General features: G+C 30.3%; 2 protein-coding genes across 3 annotated transcripts; one reads left to right on the forward strand and one right to left on the reverse strand.

The window, feature by feature from the left end:
• The first annotated feature begins 138 nt into the window (after nt 1-138).
• On the forward strand, nt 139-2,863 carry LOC145938532 (large ribosomal subunit protein uL1). Its single transcript, XM_083042237.1, has 5 exons — nt 139-322; nt 782-937; nt 1,625-1,773; nt 2,367-2,539; nt 2,625-2,863. Exons 1-5 carry the CDS (start codon nt 318-320, stop codon nt 2,793-2,795), a joined length of 654 nt encoding a protein of 217 aa, XP_082898363.1. The 5' UTR covers nt 139-317; the 3' UTR covers nt 2,796-2,863.
• Nucleotides 2,864-4,157: 1,294 nt separating this feature from the next.
• On the reverse strand, nt 4,158-14,399 carry Nfrkb (nuclear factor related to kappaB binding protein). 2 transcript variants are annotated; one of them, XM_083042053.1, is made up of 15 exons: nt 14,201-14,399; nt 13,529-13,774; nt 13,191-13,423; nt 12,827-13,092; nt 12,334-12,686; nt 10,980-11,317; nt 10,641-10,895; nt 10,298-10,528; nt 9,973-10,194; nt 9,354-9,742; nt 7,754-8,071; nt 7,454-7,643; nt 6,543-7,350; nt 6,160-6,477; nt 4,158-5,056 (listed from the first exon to the last, which is right to left on the reverse strand). In XM_083042053.1, the coding sequence occupies exons 1-15, from the start codon at nt 14,204-14,206 to the stop codon at nt 4,580-4,582; spliced, it is 4,650 nt and encodes a 1,549-aa protein (XP_082898179.1). In that variant the 5' UTR covers nt 14,207-14,399; the 3' UTR covers nt 4,158-4,579. The 2 variants fall into 2 exon arrangements, with proteins under 2 accessions (XP_082898179.1, XP_082898180.1); XM_083042054.1 differs by lacking the exons at nt 13,191-13,423; nt 13,529-13,774; nt 14,201-14,399 and having other exon boundaries at nt 4,159-5,056; nt 12,334-12,750; nt 12,827-12,963.
• Nucleotides 14,400-14,849: the final 450 nt, after the last annotated feature.

The raw sequence follows: 14,849 nt of genomic DNA on the forward strand, positions 1-14,849 counted from the left end.
TGTTATTCCCTGCTCCTATTGGTGGATATTTTCCTTGTTCCTATTGGCTGTTGTCTGCCTGGCATTGTGTAAGGATCTTAAAAAATCTACGTCAGTGGCCTAGTTTACATCGAGCACTTGATACGCATATCAAATAGTGAATTTGAGCTGATCAGCCAATAACTGAACCAATGTACTAGTTATTTACTATTTGATGCGCGTATCAAGTGCACGATGTAAACTAGGCCATTGAAGCTAGAACACATTTCATTTCTCATTTCTTTCCTGTGTCGATCGTCGAGAATCTTTTTTATCGTATATCCATCCTACGGTATAAAATGACGTGAGTATATAGAATCCTATCAGATATTCGCAATCGTTTATACAAATTTTGTCGTCTCGCGGCAAGTAAATGTATTGAATTGCGATTGTTAGCAAGCGCATTTTATATTTTTGGCCGAAAAATATTCGCAAATATAATATGACTATCAGACGTGTCGCATTTTCAAGTTAAAAAAAAACGTGTCGAATTTACGATTTTAATTTATATATTTTTTTTATATATTTAATATTTGTATTAATTAATTTATATTAATTAATTTTTATATATTTAATTTATATTTATTTTTTATATTTATATTGTTATTTTTTATATTTATATTTATTTTTATAATCTATATATATAATATTATTTCTTTTATATAATTATATTTTTTTCTATATATTTCTATAATCTATATACTTTATATATTATCTCTTTTATATATTCTTCTTCTACACATATTTCGCCTTGCAATTGTAGATCCAAGGTTTCGCGTGATACTCTTTACGAGTGTGTAAACGGCGTACTCCAACATTCCCAGGAAAAGAAGAGGAATTTTTTGGAGACTATAGAGCTTCAGATTGGTTTGAAGAATTATGATCCACAAAAAGACAAGCGTTTTTCGGGCACAGTGAAGTAAGTATCCACCTGACTTTGAGGCATTTTTTTTCAATTCTGTAATGATATTATGCGCATGTATTATGTTATATTTAACTGTAAAAGAATGCCTCATGTGACATGTCAGGGAGCTAGGTTTTACCTGGCGGACCTATACCCAGGGTCTTAAATAAATTGGGGAGGTAATTATACCGTTATCTAAATTAGACAGGATCGTGGCTCATGAGAGAGATCCTATTGGTAAGTTATACTTTGACTCTAATGCTCAGGCAAAATTACATATATGAGCGTCACATTAAATGCGGATTGTTTGATAGAGAATTTTTCAAGAAAAGAATTTTCCTAAGAAACTTTTTTATGGAATAACAAATTCTTTGAAGTCCAATTTTAATACAGATTAATACGATGCATGTAATAACATCATATTTATTTAATTTATATTTAGTTAATCTGTTGAGTCATCAATGTTTTATAATGTTTTATTGCATGTACTATCTGAACAATGTACTATATATTGAAAATTCAGAATATTTAGATTCTAGTTATTTTATATTAGAATATTTCCCTCTCTTGTATGATAAAATAAATAGTGAATATCATTCTAATAGTTTAGAATTTTGCAATAATGCTAAATGTCACACATTAAATTCATGGAGATTAGATTATAGTTACTTAAACTTTGACTGTGCTATTGATTTTTATCAGGTTAAAGAATATCCCCAGACCAAAAATGCAAGTATGTGTTCTTGGTGATCAGCAGCATTGCGATGAGGCTAAAGCTAATAATATTCCATATATGGATGCAGAAGCACTGAAAAAGCTTAATAAAAACAAGAAACTTGTCAAAAAACTCGGTATGTTAGCGATTTTGCATATATTGTAATGTTAAACAATTGTTACCTTGCCAAAAGCACCATTGCTTTATTACATACAAGAATGATGGTCGTCAAGAAGAAGGAGATAAAAGATTCTTCATTTGATGATTTGTAACATTGCATCTAAAACCATGTCTCATCTAAAAAAAATTTATTTTTTTACATTTTTTTTTGTTTTTTTCCGTCAAAATTTTTTAAAAAATTATTAATGCAAAGAAATTAGTATAAAAATTTAATTTCAGTAAATTGTCTATATTATAAATATATTTATAATATATTTTAAATCTCTTATATAATATAAAAATCTCTTATCTAATATAAAAAAAGTTGTTACATTATTAGTAAATTATAAGCTTCCTACATACATATATAAAATAAAATAATATCTTTATCTTTAAAATTATTTAATTTTCATCAATTTTTTTTAGAGAAGAACTCGAAAAATGGAATCAAAAATTTAATATTTTTGACTGTTTGAGAATTTGAAACTGAATAATACTTTACATATATATTTGCGTTCTTTTGAAATTGAATAATACTTTACATATATACTTGCGTTCTTCTTTTTGCAGCAAAAAAGTACGACGCGTTCCTAGCAAGTGAGTCATTGATCAAGCAAATTCCTCGTCTTCTCGGTCCTGGTTTAAATAAAGCCGGTAAATTCCCTGGACTGTTGTCTCACCAGGAATCGATGGTCGGCAAAATCGACGAAGTCAAAGCAACCATCAAGTTTCAAATGAAGAAGGTATATATGTATAATCTGTCTATGATTTTTCTTTAATTGACACGACTTTGTAATGTTCGCTAACACTTTTTACTCTGTTCTACAGGTATTATGTCTGTCAGTAGCTGTCGGACACGTTGATATGACACCCGACGAATTGGTGCAAAATGTTCATCTCTCAATAAACTTCCTCGTTTCGTTGTTGAAGAAACACTGGCAGAACGTGCGTTCGCTTCATATAAAATCTACCATGGGACCACCACAAAGATTGTACTAAAGTCGCACTTAGTACAAATACGAATGTCGAATATAAATTCGTTCGCAATAAAAGAGAAAAAAAAATTATTTTGATAAATTCATCTTTCTTCCTCTGTCATGTATCTCGGTAAATAAAACACCTTCCGATGTTTGAAATGTGATTTTAATTTTAAAAAAGTTTTTAGAATACAGTTTTTGATACAATAAACATCTGTGTACACTCGTTGCACAATAGAATTATAAATTATGTTTTAAATTATAAATTAAAATTAATACTTTAATAAAAGTAAAACGTTTAAAGCAACACGAATTTTGTATAAGAAAACTCGTCTAAAAGAAGATGACGATTTATCGTTATATTCGCAGAGAGAATACCTTTATGCATTGATCTCTATATAGAAATATATAGAGATATATAGAGTTTTATATAGAGATCAGTGACCTCTTTATGTTATTGTTTATGATTAGAAAACAATACACAGGATGATAAATATGATTTTTGTTGACATTTTTTATTCAAAAATATTTTTCAAACTCAAAATTTTGTTACTTATTTTGAATCATTCTACCATATTAAATATTTTTTATATCTTTTATATTATATTTTATTTTATATTTTTGATATTACATATATAAAATACAACGTTGGATAGTAACTAATTAATTAGTTAAAAATTGGAAAGTTAATAACTTTCAACTTAGCTTAATTAATTAAAAATGAGTTAATTTTTAACTTCAACTAGTTATTTTTAAATTTAAACTTATTAACTTTTTTCCTAAGATAAATATTTTTTTCATCCAAATTCCATTTTTTTTCCTATAAAGTCTTAAATATTGGACGATTAAATTTTAATAAGAGTATCATTCTATGATTGTATGTCATTCTTACAAGTATTATGAAATAAATGGATATTATTAATTATTTTTTCAGAATTGTAGTTACAAAAAATACATTCCTATATAAAAAACAAAATTTCTTTGTTACTTTATTATTTATTTTATATAAATTAAAAAAAATTTTTTTTTAAATTTAATTTAAAAATTTTAAAGTTATGACAATATTCTAATATAAATAATGTTTTTAAAAATTAACTTTTGATTTAACTTAATTTAATCTTAACTTTTAACTGATAATGAGTTAGTTTTTTGTTCATGCAACTTTTAATATAATTAAATTAATTTTATAAGCCATTCACTTAATTTAGTTTAAAAAAATAATTAACTTACCCAACCCTGATAAAATAATATAATACATTCTTCGCGACTGGCGAATGAACATTTCTCATTTGAATTTCTTAAGGAAAACAAGAAAAAAACTTACTTTTCATTTTTACTATATCATTTTATTTTATATTAAAACAATTAATTATATGACGCAATTTATATATACAAATAAATGAATCAATTTATTAAACATTAGATAAATATTTCCATTACAAACATATCGGATAAAAGAAACGCAATATTTTTACGAGTTTAATGTATCTGAAAAAATAATTTGAAAAAATAATCTGAAAAGTTGCGTAAATTGTTTGCATGAATTTTGTTGCTTCTAATGTCATAAGATCACTAGACATCCTTATTGATATATATATATCTTCATATCTTATAGACATTACATAGTATAGTTATCAGACTAAAGTGCAATGTGAATCGTGCAATATTATATTTACTAAAATATATGTATATAATAATGAGACCTCTTAAAGCATTTTCAATTTAAAATATGTGATTGCGTAACATACAAAAAAAACTAACGCTAGTCATTAGATTAAGCATGAACATACATGAACATCAATCCTATCAAGGTGTGTTGTACGAAGTATTCCTCGGCGATTGCGTTTGAAGAGTCTGTTGCTGGTTTGGTTGCATAGCTTGTGTTGTTGAGGCTATCGTCGTAGGAGCGATGACTCGTGCGTAGACGGCACCACTCGTGGCTTTTAGTCCGCTTGGAGTAGGAATTACTTTGAGCCCATGCAACGTTTTGATATTAAGCAACTGACTCGGCAAAATAATCGGTTGTTGCGCTTGTTGTTGCTGTTGTTGCTGCTGCTGCTGTGGCTGCTGAGAAGTTGATTGCTTTCCTAATACTACATTTCCACCACTGGTGCTCACCGCAACACCGACATTCTTGCTACCGCTGGCTAATACGATAGGTTTTCCCGCGAGTTGGGTGACCATTCGAAGAGTCTGAGTCTGCTGTGGCTGAGATTGCTGATGCTGAGTACTGACCGTTATTATTTTCGATTGACTAGAAGATGCTTGCGCTTGCGACACCACCTAAAAGTATATGTATTATAAAAAAAATTCTTAAAATTATTATATTATTTTAATATTAATAAAAAAATATATACAGGGTGTCCAATTTTAATCGACCATCCCCAAAAACTTTTTTCTTTTTGATTGTACAACAAAATATTTCAAACGAAAGTTGTTTGATTTGAAAGGATAACGCTACTGACTTTTTTCTAAAGGACGCTTTTCAAGGTCATTTGAAGGTCATTTATGTTTTTATTAAATGTAACTACTATACATTTTTTTATACAAATCGATTCCTCGTAATTTTTTGCATAAAAAGTTATAAGGGTAAAAAAATGAATAGTTCACGAGATATTTTATATTTAAATTTGACATTAATGGCACGTAAACCATAAAATATCTCGTAAAATATTCATGTTTCCTTTTAATATTTTATGCATGAAAGTATCGTGGTAAGATCGTCAAAAAATAAATATTTTAGAGATATTTCATAGTTTATGTACTTTAGTATCAAAAATTAAAGTATAAAATATCTCATAAACTATTTATTTTTTGGCTATGTTATCTTTATAACTTTTTATGCCAAAAATTACAAGGAATCGATTTATATAAAAAAAATGATAGTTCTATTTAAAAAAAAACATAAATGACCTTCAAATGACCTTGAAAAGCGCTTTTCAGGAAAAAGTCAGTAGCGTCATCTTCTGCCCCCTTCAAATCAAACAACTTTTGTTTGAAATATTTTGTTGTACAATCAAAAATGAAAAAGTTTTTGGGAGTGGTCGATTATAATTGGACATCCTGTATAGATGTTATAAATTCTTTTTCAATTTTAATATCCTAATTCTTGATGATATAAAACTTTTACTATGTTAATATCTTTCTACCTTTAATAATAAGAAAAAAATTTTAAATACAATTGCTCTTTTACAGCCAACATTCGTTATAAACAAATATATAATCACATTCGCTATAAACAAATCTGACTTCTTAGCAGCAATCTTTTCCAAAGATTAATATGTAGTTCAACTCTATACTTAATTTAATTAAATTGATCACATTATTCCCAAAAAAGGAGTCTTTAATGTACATTTTGTCTTCGAGTATGTAAAACATGAGTTTACCTGGTATTGAGCTTGAATAACCTGTTTATTCTGTCTATTAAGTTGATTTGCGTGACCAGTAGTAGCCAATTTCAATCCTTTCTGAGTGAGCAAACTTTCGACGGAGATAATCTGTCCTCCGCTGCTGTTTGTCAAAACTTTTGCCAGTATCTTCTGCTGCTGCTGTTGTTGTTGTTGATGGGGCGATTGTTGTATTTGCACGGCAATCGGTTTTCCTCCGATTTGCGCAATTATACGTTGCATTCCCGGAGTCTGTTGTATAGGTTGCTGTTGACTAGCTACAGCTCGCTGTTGTTGAAGTTGCTGCTGCTGTTGTTGCTGAGATATTGCAATAAAATTAAAATAAATTTAAAAAATCAAGTAACAAAATTTATTTACATTACCTTTAGTTGTTGTTGCTGTTGTAATTGTTGCTGCGATTGATTGTTCGACGACGAGGATTGTTTGATAAATATAGTCTGACCCTGAAGACTATGGCCCGTAAGTAATGATTTAATTTGACTTGAACTAACTAATTTAATCTGTGACGCTAAGAGAGTTTTCCCGGGTAATACGTGCGATTGTTGTTGTTGCGATTGCTGCTGCTGCTGCTGTTTCATATTAGTACTTTGTAAAATACTTTTCCCCGCTTGATTCGTTACTACAGTTGGTTGTTGTTGTTGCTGACTTTGTATCTTTGTACACGGCAATATTGTCGTCAAATTCGTAGTCGTTCCGTTTGTTACATTAGGATTACTACTACTAGCTGAAATAGGTTGTTGCGCAGATTGCAATACAGAATGCCCGGCCAGACGAATAGTTTGCAGACCAGCGGATGTGGACACTTGAATTTGGTGATGTGGAAAATTATGTTGATTTGACTGTAGGAGACTTTGCGTGGCATTTGTTTTGACTATAGCAACTGGTTTCCCTCCAATAGTGGATGCCTTTTTCATCATAGTTATCGGAGTGAGTTGTGGTTTCGCTTCCATCGCGACATAATCGCGATCTGTACTCGTTATACTACTTGTTGTTGTTGTAATCGAAGGCGTTACAAGTGATGCCTCTCCCGAAACGGTAGTTTCAGTAGTAGAAATGGCTGATGTCGTTATTGCGCTGACCGCCACTTCTACGTTAGTATTAATGGAAGGTTCAGTGGAGCTAGGATGTTCATTAACAGCCTTATTCCCTTCAGTTTTACGCTGTTCCTTCCTATAAAATTTTATATACATATTTTTTATGTATATTATATAACACACACGCACGCAAAAATAAGTTATGCCATATATATACATATAAAATGTCAAATATTTACTTAGATACAATGGATTGCGCAGGTATAGTCGCTGTCCGCCTTTCTTTTTTGACAATTTCCTTAGTATTTGGAGTTTGTTCCTTGTTTACATTGGATGATTTCAGAATCGGTTGTAACGCTTTGTTTCGTGAGGTATTACCAACGCTTTTTTTATTCTTTGCAATCCCTTGCAATTGCTGATGAACCATTTCTAAAAGGTAAAAAAGATTTTTATATAATCACACAAGCAAATTGAATGTATAAGTACAAAAACATACATTTTATGTATATAAAACAACAATTAATGAAATAAAAACAAACCAAATTCAGACTCGGACCGTCCTCGATGAAGATAGAGCCATTCTTTTCGACGAGGATAATATCTAACACAAGGATCTGTTTCATAGTGTAGTCTATCGAGGGCTCCTGACACCACAGAATGGAGATATCCTTCTTTTTCATCATTGTCTTGTACTTTGAGGTACTGTGAATCCTTTAGTAACTGACAAATATCAGCTCGAGTTCCTTCACCATTAGGAAGTCGAGCGGTAGCATCCCTAACTAATGCTAAAATCGTTACATAGTTTGGACGATCCTGCACCAGCAATGTATGTTCTCGCGCTTTAGATTGACCTGAAGCTTAATTCATACAATAATAAAATTTAATTAATTTTATACATCTTTATATACACAGGGTGTCTAATTTGAATCGACCACTCCCAAAAACTTTTTTATTTTTGATTGTACAACAAAAGTTGTTTGATTTGAAGGGGGATAGAAGATGACGCTAATGACTTTTTTCTGAAAGAAAATACATAGTTGTTTGTAAGAAAAAATATGTAGTTACTACACTCGACCAAAAAAAAAAAAAAAAACGGTACACTTAATAAGTAGTAAAAAATTGTGAAAGTTCAAGAATTTATAACTCAGCTAATAATTATGATATCGAGGTGTTTAAAAAAAGAAAATAAAGCTTGAAGTCTGTAGTTTGAGAAAATTTTAGTGCCGATTACGCAAAATGATCAGTTTTGCAATGACAAATGAGAGTGAGAACCTGCAAAACTGATAAATAAGAAGATCCATTTTCGTGAATTGCACGGCGTAAATCAGTTGACGTAATGGGATAAAAACACGTAAAAATTCAAACTTTTCTCTTTAAAATGCGCTTTGGCGGAACTCGATACGATAATTTTTCGCTGAGTTATCTCAATTTGAAAAAAATCGGTTTTTTAACGACAAATTATGATTTAAAATGTGTATCTGCTATCTTTATCAATTCGAACCGTTGCAATTCTATTCAAGAATGGTGCATTGAATGCGGGATGTTCGAAAGCGATTTCACAATTTTTTACTACTTTTTAAGTGTACCGTTTTTTTTGGCCGAGTGTAGTTGCAAATTACAAATTTTTTCTTATAAATTATGTGTTTTCTTTACTGCAACTGATTCCTTTCATTATTTTATGCATGAAAGTATTATGATAAAATCATCGAAACATGAATATTTTACGAGATATTTTATAGTTTACGTGCCATTAATGTCAAATATAAAATATCTCGTAAACTATTCATTTTTTTGCCATTTTACCCTTATAACTTTTAATGAGAGAAATTACGAGGAATCAATTTATATAAAAAAATTATAGTGATTCCATTTAAAAAAATATAAATGACCTTCAAATAACCTTGAAAAGCGTCCTTCAGAAGAAAAGTCAGCGTTATCTTCTGTCCGCCTTTCAAATCAAACAACTTTTGTTTGAAACATTTTGTTGTACAATCAAAAATAAAAAAATTTTTGGGGGTGATCGATTGAAATTGGACACCCTATGTGTATATATATATATATATATGATCAGTAGGAATAACAATATTTTTATGAAATATCAAAAAAGCATTTTACATTGCAATTCAGTGTAATTCATACCGATGTTATGTTGATAAATTCCTTTCACTGGACCGACTACAGACGCATAACCGTGCATACGATAAGTAAATGCCTTGTGAGGTGCGGCATAACGCATACGTTCTTGTCTTCGAAATTCTTCGCGTTCTTCCGCCGTGGACGGACGAACTTTCCATTCTGTAGGAAATAATGGACGAGGTGGTTCCGAGTCAGTTCCAGTGGTTCCGGCATCTATACTAGTAGATTCCAAGACGGGACTTCCGCTTCTACCACTCTGTGAGCTTCCGCTTGTGCTCGCGTTATTATTATTATTCACGCTATTGCTTAAAGCTGAGCTGAGCTGAGTCTGCTGTGGTTTCGTAGCTGTTACAGCAGTTGTAGTCGAAGTGTTTGGTGGTATCAATACATCTCTATAATAAGTAAAATTATTTGTTGAATATAAAATTTCTCCATAACAGAGAATTATATCTAATTTGTAACTTATCATGCAAATAAGTGAATAAAATTCAAGACGCTCATAAACTGATTAAACAAGAGAGAAATTTAAATATAAGATGCTTGTTTATGAATACCTAAGTTAAACAATTCTATTTATTGTGTAGCAATCAAAAATTAAAAAGTGAATGTTTATAATACGTACTTATACATAAGAAATTTTGAACACAAATCTTGCAATCGAGCATCAGAGTCTCGTCCTGCACCAATCCATGCATAAACACCTCGACCTTTATTTTCCAGGTAGGGTACGAGCTCTTGGTCTCGTTCTTGTCGTTGATCCAAATCTTGAGAATATGTCAATTCGCCAGCAAGAAATCCTAGAGCTAATGGTACTAATATGGGCCATGAAGATACCAAAGAATACCTATCAATACATAATATTAGTCATATATATATATATATATATATATATTAATCACTACTTTCTTCAATTGTTTACATTGCAGCAGAATGTTTTTCGACATTACCAGTCATTCAAGGGTGAAATAGGATTATTTTGCCATAGCGTTACTGCCTCTTTCATCTCTGCTGCACTCATGCGATATTCACCCTTAGATATGAAAGCATCTCGCAACAGAGAGAAGAAACATGCATGTGTTTCTTGCATTAATTCTGCTCCATTATTATCTATGGTACTTTCACTCGATGGTACAATCACTTCCTTTTCTGGTATTGAAATGACGCTCTCATTTTCGCACCTGATATCAATCCATTAATTTGAATATTATTATTTAAATATTATTATTATTATTTATGATTATTATTTCAATTAATTACAATTATATTAACTGTGCATAGAAATAGACTCACTTGACATCATTGAGTATATCAATTCCATCATCCAGTTGAATAGGTAATTGTATCATATCAATACTATCTAAATCAAGCTCTTTCTTTGATTCATTTTCCTCCTCCTCTTCAGTTTCAGCTAGTATATCTTCGTTCACACCCGAACTTAATTCCGTTTTGACTTCATCATATTCCATATCTTCAACTTCCTTCTTTATCTCTAGCGTTTGACTGTTGATTATTATTGATTTGTTACTTTTTGGAAACACTGGACTTCTGTAAATCAAAAGTATAAAAGTAAATAAGTAAAATATCATAGTTTTATAAATTTATCTAACATAAGTGATCAACCATAATTACATTTTCTTTTTAATTATTTGATGTGTATCATATGCATCAAGTGGTTCTGATTTTATAGGTGTTGATATTCTATTATAATCCATTTCCACGACATTAAGTTGTTTATTATCATCTGTTGTGTGAGAATAGTCGCTATTGTCACTTTCAAGTTTCACAGAATTGGAATTCGTAAATTTTAATGCAGGTGGACACAACGAATTTTGTTCCAATTTGATTTTCTTCTTAGCAGATGCAATTTTCATGAAATTACCAACTGAAAACTTGTGCTTTTGACCAATTTGCGATCTTTGCGTAAGATCGGCAAGCGCGATTCCTTGAGTATTTAATTCCGGATGAACCTATACATATAAAGTTTATTTATTTAATTTTATTTAAATAAATGATTGTAATACACATATACAGGGTGTCCAATTTTAATCGACCACCCCCAAAAACATTTTTATTTTTGATTGTACAACAAAATGTTTTAGACAAAATTTGTTTGATTTGAAGGGGGAAAGAAGATAACGTTACTGACTTTTTTCTGAAGGGCGTTTTTCAAGGTCATTTGAAAGTCATTTATGTTTTTTTAAATGGAACTACTATAATTTTTTTATATAAATCGATTCCTCGCAATTTTCTGCACAAAAAGTTATAAGGGTAAGATGGCCAAAAAATGAATAATTTACGCGATATATTTTATATTTTTATATGTAAATTTTACACTATAGGTATACATAAACTATGAAATATCTCGTAAAATATTCATTTTTTGATGAATCTTATCTCAATACTTTTATGCATAAAATAATAAAAGGACTCGATTGGTGTAAAGAAAACATAGTTGTATGTAAAAAAAAATATACAGCTACTAATTGCAAATTACATACTTTTTCTTACAAACAACTATGTGTATTTTCTTTAAACCAATTGATTTCTTTCATTATTTTATGCATAAAAGTATTGAGATAAGATCGTCAAAAAATGAGTATTATGAATATTACGAATAAATGAACATTTCATAGTTTATATATATATACCTTTAATGTCAAATTTAGGTATAAAGTATCTCGTAAATTATTCATTTTTTGGCCATCTTACTTTTATAACTTTTTGTGCAGAAAATTGCGAGGAATCAAGTTATATAAAAAAAATTATAGTAGTTTAATAAAAAAAGATCTTCGAATGACCTTGAGAAACGCTCTACAGAAAAGTTAGTAGCGCTATCTTTTGTCCCCCTTCAAATCAAACAACTTTCGTTTAAAACATTTTGTTATACAATTAAAAATGAAAAAGTTTTTGGAGGTGGTCGATTAAATTTGGACACTATATACATCTACACACATGCATACGGAAAACAACAGATTATACATACATCACGACGCATCCGTCGTTTTTTATGCGCAATTAACATGGCGCGATAAGTTTCTTCCGTCTGTTCACGTACAAATAGCGATCTGCTCGATGCATATTCCATTCGCTGCAAAGTGGAAAATACAGGTCGAATTGTCTCGTCCTCGTGATTGAGTTGTAGGCCTTTAACTAACAATCCTTGAAAACTCATAGTAGACCGCCGCTTTCTCTTCTGCTTAGCCCCGGATGTTTGATAATACGGATAATTCTCCTCGTTTTCGGATGTTGTGTCGGCGGACAATCTCGTGTTGGCCCCAAGTTCTGCTCGAACTGCATTTAGCTCCTCCATATAACGCAGCTGGGTCTTCTCTTCAACTGTCATTCATTTGCGCGTTAGTATTGTCTCTCGGAAGTTATTATATATTTCTCTGCCAAATGGCTGAAGTGTGGGAGAAATATAAACAGCCGGAAAATATTAAAATATTTGAGTATATTTTGCACATGGAAGCACTTACCCATTACTGGCTTTGGTTTGCGCCAGTGAAATTTAGACATTGTTCGATTCGATGGTTGACTGAAACCTTGTTTATATGCATTCGACAGTAAACTTTCCCGTGACTTAAGTAGTTGTTTTGCCAATTCGTATGAACGTTTCTGTTCTTCAAACAATAATCTTCTTTCTTGCGCTCTACTAACTAAACTGCGTATTCTTTTAATATCAGGGCGATAGTGGCCAGCAGAAAGATGATTGTGAAACGCATCTAGTGCTGCTACACCAAATCTATAAGAAATATATTATCCAAAATGTTCTAATATTGTTCCATAGAAAATAGTTTAACATTCATTTTGTTGCAAAAAAGAATATTTAATAAATTTTACCTATTGTTTTCTCTATTGAATAACATTTGTAGTGATTTTTCCATTTGTGCCTCTACATTGCAATCTTTCGGGAAAGTAGGTAAAAGATTATATAATGTTTCTCTTTGACCTTCAGTAAGACATTCATTCCAAAAACGTGGATAATCTAGCATTTCCTTAAAAACATTAAAATATTCACAAAAATCCTGTGGTAATTTTACTTTAGTATTGGCAGCAATACAAGTTTCCCATCTCTAAAAATTAATTTATATTAGACATTAATAGTAATTAATAATAATTAATAAGCTTTACTTTTAATAAACTATTAAGCAAAAGTATTACGAGATTATAAATCTTACCAAAGTGTCAGGTGGCTCTATGTTTATCATATACTCTGTATTTTCATTCTCATCTTCGTCTTCCTCTGCAGAATTATGACTTTCACTACTGCTTGTAGCATGATCCGCGCTATCTTCCTCACTGTCTGTTGATGTACAACTGCCACTCATACTACTACTGCTACTATCAGTTCTAGAATCATGCGTCGAAGCTTCATCTTCCTCTTCCTCCGCTCCGCTATCTTCACCAGCTGAACATTCATCTATCTACAAGTTATACTTGTAAGTACATATATATAATAAGGTAACAAAATAATTTCATATAAAATAAGGCAAATAATTTCATATAAGATTTTATATAAAATAAGATCAATAATTTCATATAAGAAATGACAAAAATGTTTTATCATTATTATTTATAATATATTCCTTCTTAATGATTCTTATAACATTTTTCTTTATTATATTACTATTACATTATATATGTTATTAACAAAATATAAGTGGTTATAAAATATATTATATCTAAGTGTAATATCTGTTATTGTTAAAATATATATAAAAATTTGAGAGAAAGACTTTAAAATATGTTAATAACATATGGAGCTATAATAATACATTGTATTCATATTAGAAAGTAATTATACAGCATTGATTTTTCACACATACACATAGTAATTAATAAAAACCAACCTCCATTTCTATAGATATATACGTCTCTTTCTATTACGATTTGTATTGTTTACTAAGTAACAAATCCTTATACCTAATAGTATACATAATATATTCTTCTAAAAAAAAAACCTGCCAGATATTTTCTCGCTTGTATAAACACTTATATCAATACAGAAAATTAAGTCCATTCACTTTGTTTGCACTTCCTATACTTAGGGCTGTTTCACACAGATGCGTCATTGCGTTATTTTCTGGAATATTATTTCATGCTCCTATTGGTGGATATTGAATGATATTCATAAACATCAACCTATAGTAGAAAGCCCTGTTGTGGCTTGACCAATCAGAACTAAGCAACTTGTCAGCTGATTGGTCAATCCGCAACTGTCAATTGAGGCATTTGCAACCTATTGTGAAATGACCTTTAATGCGCTCTCCCTCTCCCTCTCTCTCTCTTTCTCTCTCTCTTTCTAATTTTATATATCTATGCATATATTTGTATATTTATCTCTAATCTTGATAATTTTTTGACTACATCTTGGATAATTTACATGCATTAAATAATTTCTTCAAGTTAAAAGTATTTTTTTTTATTATATATATATATATATACATCCAATTATTTTCCCGAGTTGAAAGCATTCTAAAAAAAAAAAACTTTATAACC

Source organism: Prenolepis imparis, unplaced genomic scaffold (assembly GCF_030444845.1).
Source record: "Prenolepis imparis isolate NDT839.2.m4 unplaced genomic scaffold, iyPreImpa1.0 SCAF_7, whole genome shotgun sequence".
In the NCBI taxonomy this organism is placed as follows: domain Eukaryota; kingdom Metazoa; phylum Arthropoda; class Insecta; order Hymenoptera; family Formicidae; genus Prenolepis; species Prenolepis imparis.